This window comes from Narcine bancroftii, chromosome 1 (genome assembly GCF_036971445.1).
Source record: "Narcine bancroftii isolate sNarBan1 chromosome 1, sNarBan1.hap1, whole genome shotgun sequence".
NCBI lineage: Eukaryota > Metazoa > Chordata > Chondrichthyes > Torpediniformes > Narcinidae > Narcine > Narcine bancroftii.
Genome location: NC_091469.1, coordinates 102,630,642 through 102,654,244, shown reverse-complemented (window position 1 = coordinate 102,654,244; position 23,603 = coordinate 102,630,642). Strand labels below are relative to the sequence as shown.

The following is a 23,603-nucleotide window of genomic DNA, read 5'->3' as shown; positions in this document are numbered from 1 at the left end:
TTCACAAGAGAGGGGGAAGTTTACCATTGTGACACAAATTCTGACTTTCTAGTTCTTCATTTCTATGAACACCCAATATCTTTAAACACAGCTGCATTTGATTGTAAGCCTAAAATAGTTCCATTTGTTGAGTTACAATTTGGATTTGTCTAAGAGTACATTGATCATTACTAGGTCAGGGACCCTAGAAAGAATTTTCAATCTTTAGTTTTAGCATTTTGATTGATGCCTTTTTTAAAAAAAAACTTGAATGTTGTTGTTTTAATTTGATCTCGTCCCTTGTAAAGTCACTCAACAACTGCATATACCTGACTGCGTTCTTGTTTCCCTCCCCTTACTCCACTATCGTGGATTGTTGTCAGTGTTGTACAGCACTGAAATAGGCCTTTCAGTCGGGTGAGTCCTTGGTAACCAGCAACAACTGCACAATGATCCCATTTTTAAAATTCTCATCAATTTCTCCCCACCCCCACTCACCTATAAATAGAGGCAGTTTACAGCAGACAACTAAGTTAAACAAGTCAGTCTGTGTTGTTGTTGCTACTTCTTCCACTTCCCTTCTCCCCCCACCCCCCCCCCCCACCTCCCAACACCTCACCTTTTTATTTGGGCATCTCCCTGTTTTTCTTATTCCTGGCAAAGTGCCCACGCCAAAACCCTTGGTTACGCATTACCTCACGTGGATGCTGCGTGACCTGCCGAGTTTCTCCTGCACTTCTGTGTACAGTGATTAACAATCAACCTATGAATCCACATGTCCATAGGATATGGGAGGAAACGAGCATCCTGGGGGAATGCACACACTGGACAATGAAGATTTTGCTTCCTGAACACTTTTGGGTCTATTCTATGGATTTTGGGCTGCTGATCACTCAAATCACCTTAACGTTTTCCTATCACGTACTGTTTTTGAGATACAAGCTATTTTTGTGATTTCCTGTCATTTTTAACCTGATTCAAGGATACAAAACCATGAAGTGCAACTTGTCAGTGAAAATTCATTTTCTGCATTTGCACTTGCTCCCTCCTGATGTTGGTGCAGTCAGTGACGAAAATAGTGAAAGGTTTCACCAGGACATTGGAGAAGCAGTATCAGAAATGTTGGCCGACTATTGTTGGACACTGACAGGAGAGGCATCAGATGCTGAGTACATTTGAAAATTAGTAGCAAAACAGTTGAATAACACAATGTGTCGCCGTCATTAGCATAATTACAAACATACTAAATTTAATAAATATGAATTTAATGTTTCTCCAACTTCCAATGTGATACAGTAAATATGAAATTATTTGTGTTCAGTTTGAAATTAGTTATCTTAATCCCCAATTTTTTTTCAGGAAGCAAACATTTTGGAAAAAATTCTTGAGTAGTGTAATCATGCCAATGTAACCAACTGTGTAAATGTCAGTGAACATTTATGCCACTATATCCCTCTCTAGCCATCCTTTAAATGGGTGAATCTCATACCCAACTGAATGCTCTCTCTGGAGAAAGATGCCAGTGAGAAACTCGTACTAGTGCTGCTGATATTTATTGAGTTTCCCATTGGATGTTGAGGGAGAGTCACTGTCTGCAAGAATGGTTGGTGCCCACACCTCACCTCAAGTACGAGCAGTTACAGGGAGTATGCACGTCGACTTTCCTGAAAGAGAATGCACAGAGGTTATTTGTTACAATTTGGGGTACTCTGTTAATTGTAGTCTTTACAGTAGAACTAACTCCGAACTCTCAAATTCCAGGCAATCCACAAGTATTCTAGAGAAACTCAGCAGGTCATGTAGCATCCTCAAAAAGTAACCAACATTTTGGGCCTGGGCCCAGTCAAAGGATGAATGCTGTGTGACCTGCTGAGTTTCTCCAGCACATTTGTGTATTTCCCTCGACCACCATCATCTGCACATTTTCTTGTTAACTCAGGTTCCAGGTCTTTGGGTACAAACCCTCCAAAAACTGTCATCCAGCTGACTTTAAACTTTACAGGGAGCTTGTTGCCAGTGAAATACTTTGGAGAACTGAAAGGATTGACAAGAATACAAACTGGAGGGTTTTAAAACTGGATCCGGAAAACAGGGCAGTGCAGTCAATCAGGAATCAAGCCATGGGATCAGGCATCTCACACTCACACACACCAACACACACACTCACATCTACACTCACACCAACACATACACCAATACATACTCACACCATCACATACGCCATCACGCACTCACACCATCACGCACTCACACCATCACACACTCACACCATTACACACTCACACCATTACACACTCACACCATTACACACTCACACCATTACACACTCACACCATTACACACTCACACCATTACACACTCACACCATTACACACTCACACCATTACACACTCACACCATTACACACTCACACCATTACACACTCACACCATTACACACTCACGCCATTACACACTCACGCCATTACACACTCACGCCATTACACACTCACGCCATTACACACTCACGCCATTACACACTCACACCATTACACACTCACACCATTACACACTCACACCATTACACACTCACACCATTACACACTCACACCATTACACACTCACACCATTACACACTCACACCATTACACACACCATCATACACTCACACCATCGCACACTCACACCAACGCACACATCCACTCTCACACCAACACTCACACTAACACCCATACTCACACCAACACATACTCTCCCAAACACATATTCACAACATTACACACACACCATTACACACTCACACCCACTTTCACACCCACTCTCACACTCACACACATTCACACCATCACACACTTATTCACACTAACACCTACTCTCTCACCAAAACACACTCACACCAACACATGCTCACATTCACACCAACACTCACACTAAGGCACACATCCACATCAACACACACACTCACACCAACACTCACACTCACATCAACACCCACACCAGCACACACTCACACCAACAGCCACTGTTGCACTAACACACACACACACACATTTACACCAACACATATTTACACTAACATCTACACACACCAGCACACACTGATTAAAAAACTCACTACAACACATGATTACACATTCAAACCTACACATAAACGTGTGAGAACTGTGTAGATCAGGAGCTGGGATAGCTGTATGTGGAAATGTTTAATGTATGGACCACCTTGGCAGACAGGATGCAAGAAGCAACCATCACCAGCCTTTCCAGGAACTGGTGCCATCACAGTGTTGCCCACGATGGGCATTTGCTTGTACTGCATACAAGGCTGCCCAAGCCCTTGGCAAGGATTGAAGACTCAAGAGGCTCCAATCAATTTTATTAGTTGACACCCTGGAGCAGGATGGGATGCCACTTGGGTGCCCACTATTGCCATGGGGGAGCCAACAATTGCCACACGGTAGCTGGTCACCTTTGTTCATGCTCCTCTGGATCACAGACAGCCTTGTCCCAGGAGGACAAACTAGAAAATGCTCTCTTTTCATGGCCAATTAACATCTATATTTGCAGCAATGCCCATGCTTGTGTCTTGTAACTGGTGACCCCAGCTTGTCAATTCTTGGCCTTCAATGGTGCATTCACCAGCCTTCCAGTCCTTTGCCCATCTAAACAGATCTCTGCAATTAATCAGTGAAGGCTGAGTCCTTCCAAAAGCCTAGTGGAAGCCACTGAGGGAACTGTGCAAGACCAGTGAACTGGGGAGGAAGGACATAACCAAAGGTAAGCACAAGGAAAGTCATTCTTATATTTCTATGGTTGGCAAGTTTCCTTTGACGTTAAAGGCCTGAGGTTAACTATTACATCAAGTTATACAGCCTAACTGCTTCAGCATAATATGCTGTGTGTGTGGGTGTGGGTGATGGTGTCTGGGGTGGGGGGGTGGGGTGTCAGAGGGAATGTCAGTTTGTGTGGCAATGAGTGTGATTTGGTGATGATATTCACTTTAATTTTGGCATAATTTAATTATTTATATGGAACTTTCTCACCTGCCATGCTATCTCTAGATCAATGGTCCAGAACTCATTCTGTGAGTCCGGGAACTTCACCATAATATCCCTAGTATGTCTCTCTCCATCCACATGTTGACATCTTGGTTCTAGATCCTCCAAATGATTCCATATGGAATTTAAACTGGAGGTGAGGAGGGTGAGCTTAAGAGGAGATTTTTGGAGAAGAGCTGTCTTAAATTTAACTGGGTCTGGTTGTGTGAAGACGGCAGGATGAAGATTATTCCATGCTTTAATTGTACGAGGAAAGAATGAATTGCTGTACACATCTGTCTTGGAAGATGGCACCACAAATAGGGTTGTGTGCCCTCGTCTGCTCCTAGAGGTCTTGGGTTCGGTGTCGAACTGGTCGTCTATATTGAGTTGGCAGTTTATCATTTTGTAAAAGTAGGTCAGGTGGTGTGGTTCACATCTGTATTGGAGAAAGCTCCACTTTAATCAATCCAAGAGCTTTGTAACACTCGCTTCTCTTCCATATATATTTGTGACAATCGGGCTGCCTTTCTCAGGACTTGTTCAGTGGTAGCAGTGTTTTTGTTTGTGAAGGATCCCTTGCAGTTCCAAATGTGGTCTGAAGAGGGTGAAGTCCAACTTCTCCTCGACAGAAGTTGAGCAATGATGGAAGTTGCATCCCAGAAAATGTAGGACTCCTGTTGCCTTCACCGTTGTATGATATGTCTGATCATTCCAACACAGGTTGTTCTGGATTTTGATGCTAAGGTATTTGGTCTGTTTGGTTTTGTATGATATTTTGCCTGGTTTTCTCTTCCTGGTGACTTGCATGGTTTCGCATTTGGAAGGATTGAATTGCATTCCCCATTTTTGTGACCATTCTACCATGCTATCAAGATCTTTTTGGAGAGCATCCTCATCACCAGCTGACTTAATTGGACGGTATACCAAACAGTTGTCCGTGAATAATCTAGTGGTGCTTTTAACATTTCTGTGAATGTCGTTGATGGAGAGTGAAAATAAATGTGTGCCTAACATTGTGCTTGGGATGTACCATTTAACACTGGATGCCATTCAGAGCTTTTTCCGTTCACACACACCCGCTGGAGACGTTTCATCAAGAAACTGTGTTGGAGCGAATACCGAAGTAGTCAAGCTTCTTAAGTAATCTTTGGTGGGGAATGACATCGAATGCTTTGGAGAGACACCGCTAAATCAGTGGGGACATTGTTATCAAAGTTTTTGTCCATGTCATTTGTTCTCAGGATAAGCTGGGTCTCGCGTGATCTCTGCTTCCTAAATGCATGCTGATTATCAGCAAGAATATTGCAGCTGCTAAGATGCCTCATCAGGTTGCTGTCAAGTATGTGCTCCAGGAGTTTGCAGCAGGTGCTTGTTAATGAAGCAGGGTGATAATTTGCCAGGTTGGTGATTAAGCCCTTTTTGAAGAGAAGAGTGATGTTTGCCTTTCTCCAATCCAGGGGAAGGTCACCTGAGTCGAGCAACTGCTAGCAGATAAACTGCAGAACAGGAGCTAGTTCTTCAGCTGCAATCTCGATGGCTTGATTCTAAATCTGGTCTGGTCCAATAGCTTTTGCCATATTGATGTTAAGTAGTAACTTTTTGACACCTTCAGCCTCAAATGTGATGGAAGGCATGTCTATATACAGACTGGGCAGTAGACCAGGAAAAGATGAAGGATCCACATCTTCCCGGAAAAAGACATTTTCGAATTGGTTTGCAAGTGTTTCTGCTTTCTTCTGGCCCTCAGTGATCAAACAGTTATTCACCTTAAGCATCTGGACACTAGTGTTGTCTGTCCATCTGGATTTCATGCATCTCCAAAAATTCTTAGGATACTCTCCTTCAAGGATTATAAAAACATGTTGTCTATGGGCATTCTTAATGGTATTGTTCAGTGAAAAGTTGGGCCAGGTGGAGAGATAACTCCTCCCTCCTCTGTCCCCCTCACTGCCCTTCGCAGATTATTGCCAGTCGCAGCAATCACTTATTTGTTAGTCGCAAGGATCCACTTGAGGACCAGACTACAATCACAGCTGTGCAAGAACTGCAAATGGATGTGCACAATTCCATCAGAATTGTGATGCACAGAAATTTCTAAAACAAGGGAATGTTGAAAAAATAATTGCATCTGTGTTGTTTTAGTTGGATCCTGATAGAAGATTGTAACACAATAAAAACCCTTGTTATCGGGAATTCAAGCAACTGGCAACCTCAAGCAATGGGCAAACAAAATAAATAAAATTATAATAAATAAAAAATGAAAGAAAAGTTTAAAACAGTGAAAGTAAATGTTCTCTGAAGTAACACATAAACCTTTGGTGAAGATGGGAGCAAATATGCAGCCAGTTGAGTGCCTTGGTCGTGCTTTGCAGCTGTTTGAATAAAGTTGAGTGAAACAGCAATGATGTTTCCCAGGATGAAGCCGCTTGCCATTGGGGTGACTGTCAAAGTGTCTCCTTATCCCTGCTTAGTAAGAGTCGTTATCTCTATTAGTATATTATTTAAGTACACTAATAAAGCTTTATCTGTAAACTGGGGTGGGGAGAGGGTTAACTATCTACAGTGTTATTATATTCATCATTCTGATGGCCACATGGAAGGTGTGGAACCTGCAGATGCAGCAACAATTAAAAGTTTTAAAGGAATGTGTCTGAAAATAAAGTAAAATGCTTTAAGGTTTATATATTCATGCAAATTAAGTTTGTTCAGTGTAAGTACAGTATACTATTTTTTACCTTTTAAACTGTTTATTCTTCATCCAGGTGTATTAGTTAGGGATTGTAAGAGTGAGTCTCAAGCAACCAGAAAACTTGTTTATCTGGCATCTAACAATCCTTGTAGGTGCTGGATAGCAGGCATTTTACTGTATTTGAAACTTTGAAAACTGTGGTTAGACAAGGTGCAGTGCACCAAAGGTTTATGTGTTACTTCAGAGGACATTTACAATTTTAAACTTTTATTTTAAATTTTATTTATTTTCAACACTTAAAATCACCAATGCCTGAAGAGGGCGCACAAAATCAGTGAACCGGTGCGGACTCGAAAGGCCAACATGGCCTGTTTCCGCTCCGTAAATGGTTCTATGGTTGTTTCAACACCGTTTCAGCAATATCATCTGGAAAATGCACTCGCTCATCATTATTAGGTCCAGTGTACTAACCTCAGAGCTGCCGACGAGGCTTCTGTCTGACTTTTGTTCTGCAACCACATTGTTGACAATGTTCTAATCTCCATGCCATTGGAAAATGTGAACACATGACTCTCTATCCTATCACACAAGTTACTTATCAATGATACTTATAAGTTACTTATAAGTTACTTATCAATGTCTTCTGTTGTGTTGGAAGCAGGACAGGTGATATGTCCCAGCTCTTGGTTAACTGACAACCTTGGAGCAAATGTGGTTGATTTAAAAATGCATCAATTTAAATGACTGAGGAAACAAAATCTGACAGCAATTACACCAAACAACAAAAGCAGGCAGTCACACAAAAATCACTATCAGTCATCCACACTTTTATAAGACACTGATGAGGCCTCACTTCGAGGACGGGGTTCAGTTTTGACCTCCTTATTTAAGAAGGGATGTGCTGGCATTGGAGGGGGTTCAGAGAAGATTCACAACCATGATTCCTGGAATGAAGGGATTAGCATATGAGGAATGTTTGATGGCTCTTGGACTGTCCTCCTTGGAGTTCAGAAGAATACGGGATGGGGGGGGGGGGTGGTGGGGTGGGCTCATAGAAGCATTTCATATGTTAAAAGGCTTGGACAGAGTAAATGTGGAAAAGTTGTTTCCCATGGGAGTCAAGGACAAGAGGGCACAACTTCAGGATTGAACATTTAAAACAGAAATGTGGATGAACTTCTTCAGCCAGAGTGTGGCGAACCTCTGGAATTTGCTGCCACAGGTGGCTGAGGAGGCCAAGTCATTTGGTGTATTTAAGGTAGAGATTCATAGGTACCTAAATAGTCAAGGTATCAAATTTTATGGGGAGAAAGCATGGGGAGTGGGGTTGAGTGGGAGAATGGATCAGCTCATGATGGAATGATGGAGCAGACTCGACAGGTTAAATGGCCTACTGCTCCTATAACATGGTCTTATGGCACGACTGACAGTGGAATTATCTAGTGACTGGAGTAGTATTGTCGCCATGTTAAGCTTTGACAGGTATGGTGAATTTTTGTGGTTCTATTTGGAGAACGATATCAGTTAACCTAATGAGTTCCGCACACATCACGATGTCGAACTCTTCTTCCTCAGTCCCCGTGCTTACTTTTTTAGTAAGAGTTCCCCATTCCACTCAGAGGACCCCTTCTCCCACTTTAAGCCTTCTTCCTCCTCTTAGACACCTCATTCGGGCCTTCTCCCTTCTCTGGATCTTTTCATTTCCAACTGCCACCGAGACATTAAACTTCTCCACTTCATCATTTCAGTCAACTATTCCAATCTTGCGTCTCAGTACGCACCACCCTTCCTCTCCCTGCACCATCAAACCTGCAGACTAGGGTGGTGCTTTTATGGTCTAGCACACTGACCTCTACCTTGCCGAGGCCACTCAACAGCTCTTAGACACCTTCTCTTAATTATCCCTTGATCAAGATTCCACTCAGAAACATCAGTCCACCATCTCATGCACCAACACTGACCTTAATCTCCCTTCCAGATCCAGAGCCTCTAATCTCATTGTTTCCCAACCCCACACTGTCCGATTCTACCTTGTATCGAAGATCTACAAACTCTATTGTCCTGGTAGAGCCATTGTTTCCATGTGCTTCTACCCCACCAAACTGATATCATCTTACCACCCTTCCATCCGAAACCCGAGCTATCTCACGTGCTCTCCATTGTTTCGACAACCTCTAGTTTCCTGGCTGGACCACATCATTTTCACCATGGATGTCCAGTCCCTATGAACCTTCATCCCCCATGGAGAAAGTCTCAAGGCTCTCTGCTTCTTCTTAAATAACAGACCTAACCGGTTCCCCTCCACCACCACCCTCTTCTGCCTGACAGAACTTGTTCACACCCTTAATATCTTTTCCTTTGGCTCATCCCACTTTCTTCAAGTTAAAGGTGTATCATGGGCACCCACGAGACCCAACTATGTCTGCTTTTTTTTGTTGGTTCTATGGAGCAGTCCATACCACAGGTATACACAGGCAAGGCTCAACCCTTCCTCTGCTTTATTGATGACTACATTAGTGCTGCCTTCTGCACCCATGATGAGTTCATCAACTTTGCTGCCTACTTTCACCCTGACTTCAAATTTACTTGATCCATCTCTGGCAAGTCTCTCCCCTTTCTCGATCTCTCTGTCTCCATCTTGGGAGACAAAGTATCTATAGACATCTTCTATAAATCCATTAACTCTCATAGTTACTTTGACTACACCTTTTCACAACCTGTCCCCTGAAAGGATTCAATTTATTTTTCTCAATTCACGCATCATCTGTTCCCAGGATGAAACCTTCCATTTAAGGAGATCTGAGAGGACCTCCTCCTTCAGAAAACATTGCTCTCCCTCAACTGCCAAAACTCAGCCCTTACCCACAGCTCTTCTATTTCCCACACATCTGCCCTGGCCCCTTCTGCCCGAGATGCAACAAGGACAGGATTCCCCTTGACCTCACCACCACCTCACCAGCTTCTGCATCCAACATAATTATCCTCTACAATTTCCACCTCCTACACATGATCCTACCATCAGACACATCTTCCCCTTTTCTCCCCTCTCTGTTTTCCACAGAGTCTGCTTCCTCCAAAACTCTCACTTCTACTCATCCTATCCCACCAAATGCCCCCTTGTGACCTACCTGTGACTACAAGGAATGCTGCTCTTGCACCTACACCTCCATCCTTAACACTATTTGGGGCCCCAATCAGTCCTTCCAAGTGAAGCAACTTTTCACTTGTGAATCTGTGGGGGTCATTCACTGCATCTCTTGCTCCCTGTTACACCTCACCAGCAGCAATTGAGAGAAGCATAAACAGAAGGGTTAAGTTTAACACAAAATTTATTAACAAATTAACAATAATAGAATTACCTCAATAAACTTAACCCCCGAACATAATCCTTTATGGCAACTCTACATTAACAATAGATATTTATAAGGTATATGTGGGAAAAAAAACCCAGACCATTACAGTCCAAGCTCAAAAGGCCCCAAATGAAAACTCCCAATATAAAACCTCAAGTCAGTCACGTCAAGTCTGTCAGTCAAAAAGAAACAGCTCGTAGAGTCTGGTCTCCAGGCTAGGGATTCTTAGTTTGGTTGCACACTGGTCTTTTAGTTGGACATGAAGGCAGGTGGCCATGATCACTGTAGACTTACAAACACTGGAAACTTACAACATTCCTGAGTTTTAAATGTGGCAACAACCACCTTTGATTTTTTCACAAGGGAATTTGCATCCAGGGACCTCCTAGTCACTACACAAGGTTCACATCTCTGAAGCCCACTTTAGGGTTAACAAGGGATTTTCTGTCACACAGATCTTCCCCTCTAATCACCCTGTCTTGGATTGTCAAGTGACTACTGTCACACAAAGTCCTCCTTTTGGAAGGGGATTGGGGAAGCCCAGGTCAGTCACAGACACCATCTGGGTATCAGAGGGGCGCAAACTGCTGTCAGAACAACAGTGCTGACACCCGTAGACAAAGTAGCTCTGGCTTCTTTCTCCCACTGATACTACTAGACGAGCACACTGACAGTCTGTCCAACTACTCTCCAACCAACCAACCAACTACCAACCTGTTCAAAAACTCAACGCACTGGGCTCTTTGACTACCCCAGCACGTGCCTTCAGCTCCCCCTATTGGTGGAGAGAGGTTGACAGCAGTAGCACGGTCTCCACAAGCCCACCGGCTTCCAGCGCATGGGTCTTGTGCTTTTGACAGCCGTCAGCTTTCCCAGGGCTGTTTCAGCGCTTCCCCGGCGCTACTTTAGTGCTTCACCAGCAGGGCCCTGTGATAGTACAGACCTATCACCAATGTATATAGTTACAGTATCTAGTGTGTAATGACTGTGCTTAGAGCGATTGGCTGAGAGCTTAGCCACGCCTACTGTCTGGGCCTTAAAGGGTTGTGTCCCTAGCCAGGTCAGATCATTCCGGACTGGTCGGCCACCTGTGAAGAGCTCCTGTCTTTTGCTAATAAAAGCCTTGGTTTGGATCAACAAGTCTTTGGTTCTTTCGTCGAGCTCTACAGGCCCATAACATCCTGATGCAGCCTCTCTACAACAGGGAGATTGGATGCTGATTAGGAGATCATTTCAGTAAGCACTTGCGTTTTGTCCGCTGCAACAGCTGACCATTTCAATTCCATACACCATTGTCACTTTGATATGTCTGTCCATCTCATCATGTGCTGCCGGATCAAGCCATCCACAAATTGTGAGAACTACACATATTCCATCTCAGCAGTCTTTAACCAGATGGCATCAATATTGGCTTTTCCAATTTCTGTTATTTCCCCTCCCCAGTCACTCTCTCTCCCTACCCCTCTGCCTCCTTTCCTCCACCTCTCCAGCTCCTTCCCTTCCTTCTCCTTCCAGAGAGCTACCCTCTGGTGTCTCTTCCTATCACTTCTCAGCTTCTTTCTCTTCTGGTCTCCCACCTGTATTCAGCTATTACCTTCCTCTTTCCCTTCTCCCTCCTCTCCTCTCCTCCCCCACATTTTTATTCAAGCATCTACTTGTTTTGCCTGATTCCTGACAAGGGCTCAGGTCTGAAATGTTGGTCACCTTTTACTTCCTATATGTTGCAAGATCTGTGACATTTTTGTGTGGCATCAGTTGCATTTGGTCAACTTGACAGCTGCTAGGAATTTAATTCACTCTTAACTGCCCTCTGACTGTCTCAGTGTGATAGTACAGACCTATCACCAATGTATATAGTTATAGTATCTAGAGTGTAATGACTGTGCTTAGAGCGATTGGCTGAGAGCTTAGCCACGCCTACTGTCTGGGCCTTAAAGGGTTGTGTCCCTAGCCAGGTCAGATCATTCTGGACTGGTCGGCCACCTGTGAAGAGCTCCTGTCTTTTGCTAATAAAAGCCTTGGTTTGGATCAACAAGTCTTTGATTCTTTCGACGAGCTCTACACTCAGTAAACCTTCAGTTGGCTGCGGACCATTATGCTGGCCATGGCAGTGATGGTTCCATCTCAGACCAAGTCCTATCAACCCCTATTCCCGCTGCTCAACTAACATTCATGCATTATTAAATTGTGGTTACACAATATGTCTAATGTGGAGAATACTCTTGTTAGGATATATTAAAGCAATAACTCATTCCAGAAATCTACTACATTTCAGACTTTTCTGTAGATTGTCACTTTGTCGTGATGGAGAAGCTTGTGTAGTCCTGAGATCCTGGGAGCAATGCTGTCAGGAGCTATGTTCATGGTAGGGCCATCCATGGTGGTAAGGCCCCTGACAAACAACAATGGTGGAACAAGTGGATGAAGTTATTTTGAACTCAATGGCTGTAAAGGTGGACGAAGGCTGCAACAAATCCATCAGCTCCGATCATCATGGTTTCCATGCCATTGGAATTGGTTGATTTGTGAAGTATCATGTGCTTCTTAGAGTGAAACATTAAGTACACGTTAAACAAATATACACACAGTCTTTGTTTTGTGGGCCACTTTCCAAGATTGGACTTGAGAGCCCATAAACAGATCAATGGAATGAAGACCATCATGCTGGACCCGAGGGATACCCATGACAACGACAATTCAAACAAGAGCCAGTCTGCTTTTTTTAAACTATATAAAATATTAAACTTGAGTCTTTGCTACATGTTTGTGCAGATTCTATATTAAGGTTTTCTGCTACTTCACATGTGGAGTTTTAAATCTCTTCTATAACTTAATTATAGGTTGGACTCTGCTGAGTTCCTGATGACCACAACCATACATTTGTCTGCCACGCTGTCTGTTATCTTAAGTAACACGTCTCCACATTATTATTTTGAGGAGGTGATTATGCCGACCCCATACAGCTAGTTAGAGTACTGGAACTTACCAATGTCTGCTGTTCTTTACTTCTTTGTTGTTGCAAGCAGGAGGAAATGTACCAGAGCATTACTGAAGTGCAATACGATGGCTGGGTTTGCTGAGATCAAGCAGATAATTATTGTCCTTGTAGAAATTGAAAGGTAAAGTGTTGCAGATGTCAATTTCCCAATGGGTCAAACAGTCAAAGTATCAGACACTGTTCTTTCATTGGGTTTTTGGATCAACAGGCCAGTGGGTCAGACACCATCTATCACTGGGTGCATGGGTTAAAGGGTCAGTGAGTCAGATACTGTGTATCACTGGGTACATGGGTTAATGGGCCAGTGGGTCAGACCATCTATCACTGGGTACATGGGTTAATGGGTCAGTGAGTCAGATACTGACTATCACTGGGTACATGGAATAATGGGCCAGTGGGTCTGACACTGACCATCACTGGGTACATGGGTTAATGGGCCAGTGGGTCTGACACTGTCCATCACTGAGTACATGGGTCAGAAGGTCAGACACTGTCTATCATTGGGTACATGGGTTAATGGGCAAAAACATAAACAAATGCAGATGTTGGAAATGTGAAATAAAAACAAAAAATGTTGGAAATTTGCAGACATCAGGCATAATCTTTGGAGGAAAAGCAGAATTTACATTTCACATCATTGATCTTGATTCAGAACCTGGAAAAGTTACAAAATTGAAAGAAAAGGACAGAGTTGGAGAGAAAGATAGTGTTTCTGTGATGGATGGAAATGTGGGGAGATTGAATGTTACGGATTGATGTTGGAAGTGTGGGTGATAAGCGTTTATTTTTCACAGTTAAGCTTCCTTAAGAAATAAATGGAGGGAGAACTAGGGAGAAATAGATAAATGCTGAACACAACAGTCACTGAAATTAAATAAGAGAGAGAGAGAGAGAGAAAGACAAAGTTAACGTTACAGGTAGATATTCATATATCCAAACTGGCCAGTTCGACACAAAATCATTTGCAGATTTACATTCAGAACTTACTATTGTACTTGGACTTACACAGGAAGGGAGAGCTGTTCCATTGTGATGGGTTTCATCTGCATTGGACTGGGTCTAGTCTTTCACCAAATCAACTAAGATGAAGACTGAGTTTTAAACAAAATAGTAGTTGAGATGTTTCCAATGAGCAAGATTAGAAAGTACATGGTGGCTACCAGAGTGGAGAAATGTGATAGTATAACTATAAATGGAGCCAAAATAAGGAATATGATGCCAAGACATCTGTTACACATGATTCATAACATATCAGCAGATTGCTGGCACAAGTAGAAACATAGGAACATAGGAAGTAGGAACAGGAGTAGGCCAAAAATGGCCCATCGAGCCTGCTCCGCCATTCAATAAGATCATGGCTGATCTAATTTATGACCTAACTCCACCTACCTGCCTTCTCCCCATATCCCCTAATTCCTCTATCATATAAAGATGTATCTAACCCGAATTTTAAATATGTTTAATGAAGCAGCCTCAACCACTTCCCTGGATAGAGAATTCCAAACATTCACTACTCTCTGGGAAAAACTATTTTTCCTCATCTCTGCCCTAAATCTGGGACTGAGCTTTGAGCTTTTGGCCTTTTAGATGACACAATTGTGTAACTGAGACTAAGAACAGAATATCCCTGAGTAATTAACATTTTGGAGGAGAGACAGAGGTTGGTAACTGCTGATGAAGGATGAGAGCAATACACTGGTGAGATATGATCTTGGGAGCTTCTGGAGTTATTTGTGTAGAATTAAGAAAGAAGTCATTGGCGTGAGTGCCCAGTAAGCCTCATTGAAGACTTCGTTGAGAACTCCTATTGTGGTCTCCTCTATATTGGAGAGACTGGATGCAGACAGGGAAATACTTTGCTGAGCACCTTGGCTCTGTTCGCCACAATAGCGAGGATCTCCCTGTAGTAACCCATTTCAATTCCCCGTTCCTTTCCCATGCCAACATCATTGCCAAACCGAGACCACATGCAAACTGGAAAAACAACACCTCATATTCAATCTGTGCACCCTCCAACCAGATGGCATTAACATCGACTTCTCTGGTTTTCATTAGCCCCCTCCCTGACACTCTCTCTCTCTCCCTTTGCCTCTGTCTCTAGCTCTGCATTCTCAGGGCCATCTCCTCCCCCGATCAACTGTCCTCCTATCCATATCCAATTACTACCTTTTGCCTGTTGGCCTGGGCTCCTCCTCCCCCAGCCTTTTTATTCAGGTGCCTGTCGGCTTTTTGTTCATACCTTAATGAAGGGCTCAGGCCCAAAACATGGATGCTGAGAGACCTACTAAGTTCCTCCAGCATTTTTATGTTTTTACTGTGATAATCATGGACAGGTTTAGTCTTCATATTAATTAAACAAATGAAATTGGCAAATTAACCTTGAAAACAGGTTCATACATTATCTTCGAGACAGTTTCTTTGAGCAATATATTGCACATGGAACATCCAGAAGGCTCAGGGTTAGTTTCTTAAGCATTTCTGGCTACCACTGTTACTTAATAACTGTAATCACACTATTGAAGCACTGTCCCATGAAGCATCCTGAGAACAAAATACTGCTTCTCACTCACTGCAAGACCCTGTTGGCCGGAATTAACTCTATCTGAGACATGATGCAGCAAAAGAAATAGATGGGCACAATAGCAGTAAATTGCAGAGACTCAGGGTGTCCCACAATTAGCAGGAACCTCGAACCCCATCTCTCCCAGCTGGGAGATGTGACAAAGGAAGCAAATAAGTTCCTAATCTGCTCATACAACGTATAAAAGCAAAAGTAGAGATAGAAAAGTACTATTTTTACCTGTGTAATAGTCAACTTTCATGGACGAATTTTAAGGATAAAATTTAGGGGGTAGACAATTACATATAACCATATAACCACTTACAGCACAGAACAGGCCAGTTCGGCCCTACTAGTTCATGCCGTAGCAAATCCCCACCCTCCTAGTCCCACTGACCAGCACCCGGTCCATACCCCTCTAGTCCCCTCCTATCCATGTAACGATCCAGTCTTTCCTTAAATGTAACCAATGATCCCGCCTCGACCACGTCTGCCGGAAGCTCATTCCATGTCCCCACCACCCTCTGCGTAAAGAAATTTCCCCTCATGTTCCCCTTATAATTTTCCCCCTTCAATCTTAAACCATGTCCTCTAGTTTGAATCTCCCCCTTTCTTAATTGAAAAAGCCTATCCACATTTACTCTGTCTGTCCCTTTTAAAATCTTAAACACCTCTATCAAGTCCCCCCTCAATCTTCTACGCTCCAGAGAAAAAAGCCCCAGTCTGCACAACCTTTCCCTGTAACTCAGACCCTGAAATCCTGTCAACATTCTTGTGAACCTTCTCTGCACTCTCTCTATTTTGTTTATATCTTTCCTATAATTTGGTGACCAAAACTGTACACAGTACTCCAAATTTGGCCTCACCAATGCCTTGTACAATTTCATCATAACCTCCCTACTCTTGAATTTAATACTCCGATTTATGAAGGCCAACATTCCAAATGCCTTCTTCACCACACCATCTACCTGAGTATCAGCCTTGAGGGTACTATTTACCATAACTCCTAAATCCCTTTGTTGCTCTGCACTCCTCAATTGTCTACCATTCAATGTATATGACCTATTTAAATTTGCCTTTCCAAAATGTAGCACCTCACATTTATCTGTATTAAATTCTATCAGCCATTTCTCAGCCCACACCTCCAGCCTTCCTAAATCACCTTTTAATCTACGGTAATCTACCTCACTGTCCACAACACCACCAATTTTTGTGTCATCCGCAAACTTGCTTATCCAATTCTCCACCCCTACATCCAGATCGTTAATATATATAACAAATAATAGTGGACCCAGGACCGAACCCTGAGGAACTCCACTAGTCACCGGCCTCCAATTGGACAAACAATCTGACACCTCCCATCCAACCACTGCTGAATCCATTTCACTACCTCCTTATTTATACCTAATGCCTCCACCTTTTTTCCTAACCTCCTGTGGAGAACTTTGTCAAAAGCTTTACTAAAGTCCAAATAGACAACATCCACAGCTTTCCTTTCATCAACCTTTTTTGTAACCCCCTCGAAGAACTCAATCAGGTTTGTCAAGCATGATCTACCCCTGACAAAACCATGCTGATTACTCCCTATCAATCCCTGTACCTCCAAAAATTTGTAAATAGCATCCCTCAGAACACTTTCCATCAACTTGCCCACCACAGATGTCAGACTTACAGGCCTATAATTCCCAGGTTTGCATTTGGACCCTTTCTTAAACAGAGGAACCACATGCGCCACCCTCCAATCCTTTGATACCACCCCCGTAGCCAGTGACATCCTAAATATCTCTGTTAATGGCCCCACTAACTGTCCACTAGCCTCCCTGAGTGTCCTAGGGAATATTTTGTCCAGTTCGGGAGATTTATCCACCTTTATCTTTTTTAACACAGCCATCACTACCTCCTCGGTTATCCTTATATGCTTCATGACCTCCCCACTATTTTTCTTTACTTCAACTGGTTCAACATTTTTTTCCCTAGTGAATACCGAGGCAAAGAAATCATTCAAAATTTCCCCCATTTCCTCAGACTTCTCACTCAGCCTACCCTCGCTATCTACAAGGGGTCCAATTTTATCTCTCACTAATCTTTTACTTTTAATGTTCTTAAATGAATACTAATTTTGACCACAGTAAGTACCTGTACCATTCAGGCGTTGGAAGCACAGATGGGTGGGTGGTTAGGACCAGGTGGAAGTCGGGTTTGAGGCATCAAGAGCTTGGATGGGCAGGTGGCCGAGGCCTAGGTGAGAGTCCATGGTCAGGAGCTTGGGATGGATGGGCGGCTGGGGCCTAGGTGAAAGTCTGCAGTCGGGGCATCAGGATTTCCGTGAGGTGGGCTGTTAGGGCTTAAGTGCGAGTCCACGGTCAAGGCAATGGGAGCTCCAGTGGGCGGGCAGCTGAGAAAAAAGGGGGTTGACTTTTCCACGCCTCATGGAAAATACCAGATTTTTGGGCCAAAAATAGGGCGTGGACTTTTACATGGTATCGATTTTTACATGAGTATATATGGTAAGTCATTGTACTGTGCAAAAATGCACTCCTCTCTCCCTCTCACAGAGGCCATTCTCCATGGCAGAGATATTTGTCAATTACCTATAACCCCTCTGGGTGCAGAATCCTAAAGGAAATATATGACTCACAGATTATCCCCATCATTCTTCTTTATTAAGACTGCGCACTGGTGCAGCTGGTAAAGCTGCTGTCTCACAGTGCCAGAAACCTGGATTCAAACCTGATCTTGCATGCCGTCTATGGGTGTTTGCATATTCTCACTGTAACTTCATGGGTGAAATAAACATGTGGTTTAGTAGGTTAATTGGCCACTGCAAAGAGCTCCTAGTGCGGAGGATAATGGTAGGCGTTGAGAATGTGGTTGCAATCAAATGGGATTTATGTAGGATTAATGTAAATGGATGGATGATGGTTAGAACAGATGTGGTGGCCTGAATGGCCCATTTCCAAGTAGGCATGACTCAATCCTGGTGGGATGATATTCCCCTTGGGTTGGGGAGTCCAGCAAAAGGGATCACAACTTCAGAATATGGGATGAAACATTCAGATCTTGGATAAGGAAAGCTTCCTCATTCAGAGCATGGTGGAATTCTCCCCCACAGGGGCAATGGAGGCCAAGTCACTGAATTTATTTAAGGAAGTGTGCTTCTATGCTGGACACAAAAAAGGCATCTAGAGGACATGAGTAATATGGTACTGAGACTGAGGTTCAGCTGTGAATATAGGAACGCCAAAAAACCTTTTCAAATAAAATTGACCATTCTGAGAAACAGCAGCCAATGTCAACATCGCAGGTCAGAAGGGATCGCGGGACATGCACAGGTGCAGGGAATCTCAGCTCCTGGCCTGCAACATGGCTCTGCTCTCTCTCAGAGACAGTGGCAACTGTGAAAGAATCCATACTGCCCATTGCATCACACCAGATTGGCTCTTTATTACCTAGAGTGTGACTATGGCCCCAAACTATGGAGCATGGTGTGGAATTCCTGCCCACTGAGGTCTGTTGCAGGAGGCAACTCACATCTCCACAGTACTTTAGGTTATTGATTGGATGGCCATCACATAGTAAACGAGAAGGGGATCAAACCGTATCCTGTCAGAGGGATCAGTGGACGTTCTGTGGATGGAGGGGGACTTTTGGGGCAGGATGACATAATTAGGAAACCCAATCACCTTGACTACACAGGTTGTTTACTGGTTGGGACATCAACCCCTGGAGATGAGGTGGTATGTCACATTCATTTCATGATGCCAAAGTTGCTTCCATGTGATGTCATAAAGCCATTCAACATGGTGTGAGGTTGCACTCACCAACAGTCTAACTGCACCCAATGTGTTGTGAGACCTTTCCAATGGGAAGTATCTTTTTCTCCTCGATGAACTGTGATCGACCCTGACTGATCATCTTCCATGACTGGAATGGTATGTAAGCTCTGACTTGGAAAGGGGATTTGACCAAGTTCCCCTTTGCAAAAGAACAGCCACTGTCTACTGATTGAGTGTAGGTGATATTATAAAGGTGTGGAAGAACAACACATGGGAGTTGTGTTATTTTTCATGGTGAACTGTAGCCATACAGAAGCAGGACTATTGTGTGTCAGGTCAGGGATGAGAACACTCATATTCTAACCAGGAAAAGGCTACTCAAGGTGAGTTAGATTCAATACCACAACTATCTAAACTACCTGAATAGATAAATAATTCTTCAGAATGGCACTTTTTAACAAAAAAATGGGAGTGCTGGCAGAGCAGGTGTAACAGCAGCACTCCTGCCAGTGCAGATCCGGAAGGGCAGAGAGTGGAGACACAATGCTGGCAGCTCCATACAGGCTTTTAATGGCCTGTTAATGGAGTTGAAGGTGTTTGTAAGTAAAACCCAGCAACTGTAGGGTTTATGCTCAGCAAGACCACAAGGGATTGCAGACTGCGGGGGAACAGTGGACCAGTGCAGAGCACCAGAAATGGGAATAACACCCCCATTGAGAGGGAGAATTAGAGAAGACAGGGAAGGTGTGGAGGTACACACCGGCCTACTGCAGGGGCAACCTCTGTACCTGCAGGAGTGTAAGGGGACAGGACAACATCTAGCCGGCTGTCAATCAGTCAGCCTGAATGCATCAAGCCCCAACCGGTTACTGCTGAGCACGGCTACCAACGAGACCCCTCATTCTCATTCCCCAGGAGGTCGGCGACTGGAATATCACTCCCAGCGTGGCTCACGTCCCTGGGACCGGTGCTTCTGCGAAAGCATGTACGGACCCACAAGGCCGAAGCCCTGGTAGAGCAGGTTTTCCTCCTTCATGCAAACCGTAACTACGCTTACATTAGGTTTGGCAGTGGCAGGGAAGACACTGTCTCAACCAGGGACCTGGTGCCAGCAGGAGCACCCACCACACCACGCCACCCTCCAACCCAGACGACGCTGACCGGGCATACATCCCTGTCCACAGACAGCTATGGGGCACGCAGGGCCTCCTTGACCACCAGGGGCCCGCTTCAGACTTAGGAGACAAACCCACCCCCCCCCCCCACCCATCCAATACGACCTGCATACGTCGACCCCAGCCCCCCTGGCCACCCCTCTGCGCAGCACCACACCAGCCCCACACACCCCTGCCACCACCCCCCCCCACTTCCCCTCTGACCAGTGACGAGGAGCCAGCCCTACGACGGTTACAGAGACCCCGGCGGCCGCCGAGTCGTCTCAACCTTTAAATATTGTATGTACATAGTGGGTGCGATTCCTTGTTACTGCCGCCCCCCCTCCGGGACAATTTTAATGAAGTGGGTGAATGTGGTGGTACACCACCGGCCTACTGCAGGGGTCAACCTCTGTACCTGCAGGAGTATAAGAGGACAGGACAACACCTGGCCGCTGTCAATCACTCGGCCTGAATGGATCAAGCCCCACCCGGTCGGGTGTCAATCACCCTCCGGGATATAAGCCTGCACCGGCCTCCCAAGGCCTCACTCAGAGTTGCTGCAGCCACAGCCAGCCTGGCTCATTGGAAGTCTTTGTGGATTAAAGCCTTTATCTTTGTGTGTGTCTGATTCTGGCTAACAGCGCACCACAGAAGGTGACCACGGCAGCGGAGCAGCAAGGGGCTGAGTGGCTAAGGGACTCACATGAGCTGCAGGCCGCTTGACACTGGCTCAGAGAACCAGGCATCAGAGTTAGGATTCAAGAGGATGCTGAGGGGAAGAAGGGCTTCCAAAGGGCCTCGGACACTGATAACTTCTTGATTTAAGGTTTAGATCTGGATCTTGGGTTGCTGATTAATCAAACAGGACTCTGTGTGGCTGCGGGGCTGCAGGATTGCTGGAGGCACCCTGTCCCAGGAATTAACTGGAATTTTACTGAAACAGGGTCCAGTGGAAAAGGAGCACTGTCATCTCACGCTGGGGATTAACTGTCTCTATCCCTACTCATATCCTCGGTGTTTGCTGATGTTGGAGTGTTGATAAAACCAGTGGAAAAGGGACTGCAGAAACTCACCTGTTTCCAGTCGAAGGTAGAACACTCCGATCCTCGGGGATGAGTGCGTTCAGTGGAAAAGCAATTAGTGTCGCAGTTAAGGGTGTCCCAGTGGAAATGACACATCCTATCCCGTGACACTGAACTGTCAAATAACTGGGATGCCAGTGGAAAAAGGGCTAATGATTTTGAAGGATCTCTCATTTGCTTCTCTTTCTCTCGAACTGTAAGGGGTCTGGGCCATTACTAATTATGATGCTTTGTCTGCCTTATGGTAAACAAAAGTTGAAGTATATCATGTATGTTACATTTCAATGTATCATTATGTGACAATAAAAGGAACACTGAACTTGTTTACCTGGAGATCATGATCAGTTCTCTGCTAGTTCACCAGCAGATGTTTCCAAGACTTCTGCTGGTTCAGGAGGAGTTGTATTTACTGCCTCTGCTGGTTCAGGGGGACCTGTGTCAACCACCTCTGCTGGTTCAGCGGGAACTGTGTCAGCCTCCTCTGCTGGTTCAGAGGGAACTGTGTCAGCCTCCTCTGGTGGTTCAGTGGGAGCTGTGCCAATCTGTTCTGCTGGTTCAATGGTAACTTCATTAGTTTGCTCTGTTGGTTCTGCAGGAACAGTGTTAGTATCCTCTGCTGATCCTGTGGGAGCTGTGTCAGCCTGTTCTACTAGTTCATTGGGTTCTGCATCCTGCTGATCTGGTGGGACCTGTCCTGAAACTGTGCTTAATTCCTGTTCCTTCAGTAGCTTACAAGGACAATAAGTCAAAGTTATCATCTCACATGGACATTGTAGCTGAAACCCTGGTAATGGGGACTTTGCGGTGTCTAGGCAGATGGCCCACCCTCCAGTTTCTCGCAGGAAGTATCTTGGATCATGCATCACAAGGTAATCTGGGGTTTGAGTGGTCACTGCCTTCGGGACTTCAGAAGCTTGAGCTGTTGCTGTTTCTTGAGTTTCCTGAGCAGTGTCCTCTTGGCCTTTCTGGCTGGCTGGCTGAGATCTTTGGGCTGGGTCAGCTGCTTTGCTGGCAGTTGCTGATGAGGGTCCCGGTTCAGTTTCTTGACGGAGTTCTTCCAGAGCTCTCCACTCTGCTGGGGATGGGATGTGTGTCCCAACACACTCCAGGCCAGACTGTGCTATTGCCTTTGCCTTGAACTGAGCAAGAAGGGTTAGAAATGCTTGGCTGCCATGTGGGAAATACTTCTCCTTCATGAAATGGTGGTAGGGTGGATGAGTGGGAGTCTTTTTGCAAGAGGCTAGTTTGTGGGATTTTGGATTGTTTGGGTCAAACTGACCCACGTTTACAGGTGTTACTTTGACAAAATGGCCATGACTATCTACACTTACTTTTGGCCAGTGGGACTGGAATGGGATTGAAGAACCCATCATTTTTCCTGCACAGTGTTCTTCGACATCAAGCAGCAAATTGTTGACTAGCTTGACTGGCAGTGGTGCCCATGCTTTTGTCATGGGCACTGTCAGCTGGTTGCTTAGTAACTACTTGACACTGACAGTAGGAAAGGGGCTGTGCCCCTGAGTGTCCCAACTATCAAGAGTTAGTAAAATACCTGCATTTGAAAAATGACTACAAAAAAACACCATCTCTTCACTCCAGAGCCACATTATATTCCTGGGTAAGTAGCTATCAAACTATTTGAAGAAGCAAGTCTTGAAGAAACAATCTTGATGGAGACAGAAGAGGCTGCAGACGCAGGAATCTGGAGCAAGAATTATAGAAACGATATTGTTATTCCTTTCAGTCTGCCTGACACTGTTATTCCTCCCATTTTCTACTTATATCTAGACTTCTAGCATCTGCAGTGTTTCCTCATAACTGGATGAAGTACGTGGAGAACCAACAGCAACTGCCCCTCCTCTCCATCACCTTAGTAACATTTCCTGCTATTGCCCCATGTGTCAGGCCATTTGATTCCTGGGGCGTCCTCCCTACCTGCGAACGTGTACACTCAGCTGACCTCCTTCTTTACATTCCCCACTAAATTCATCTCA

The 23,603-nt window shown here is 44.5% G+C and overlaps 2 protein-coding genes across 8 annotated transcripts in view; one reads left to right on the top strand and one right to left on the bottom strand.

Moving 5' to 3' along the window:
- Positions 1 to 1,516: 1,516 nt before the first annotated feature.
- On the bottom strand, positions 1,517 to 23,305 carry LOC138761888 (fibrous sheath CABYR-binding protein-like). Of its 4 annotated transcripts, XR_011356571.1 has the most exons (4): positions 21,938 to 23,302; positions 13,023 to 13,112; positions 7,155 to 7,192; positions 1,517 to 1,643 (listed from the first exon to the last, which is right to left on the bottom strand). XR_011356571.1 is itself a non-coding variant. In XM_069934812.1 (2 exons), the coding sequence occupies exon 1, from the start codon at positions 23,061 to 23,063 to the stop codon at positions 21,951 to 21,953; it is 1,113 nt and encodes a 370-aa protein (XP_069790913.1). In that variant the 5' UTR covers positions 23,064 to 23,305; the 3' UTR covers positions 1,517 to 1,643; positions 21,938 to 21,950. The 4 variants fall into 4 exon arrangements, 1 of the variants encoding a protein (XP_069790913.1); XR_011356574.1 differs by lacking the exon at positions 7,155 to 7,192 and having other exon boundaries at positions 13,023 to 13,138; positions 21,938 to 23,305; XR_011356569.1 differs by lacking the exon at positions 7,155 to 7,192.
- Positions 19,389 to 23,603, top strand: part of LOC138761895 (ciliary microtubule inner protein 2A-like) — a 41,074-nt gene continuing 36,859 nt past the window's right edge. For 2 of the 4 annotated variants that reach the window (XM_069934841.1, XM_069934833.1), the window contains exon 1: positions 23,095 to 23,227. In XM_069934841.1, coding sequence (XP_069790942.1) covers positions 23,175 to 23,227 — 53 coding nt within the window. In that variant the 5' untranslated portion in view covers positions 23,095 to 23,174. Of the gene's footprint in view, positions 19,527 to 23,093; positions 23,228 to 23,603 lie in introns of those variants that run through there. The other 2 variants (XM_069934852.1, XM_069934822.1) reach the window with 2 other exon arrangements.

Bases quoted from the DNA above. Each gene is read 5' to 3' on its own strand.
- LOC138761888 (XM_069934812.1), bottom strand. From the start codon at position 23,063: ATGACAAAAGCATGGGCACCACTGCCAGTCAAGCTAGTCAACAATTTG.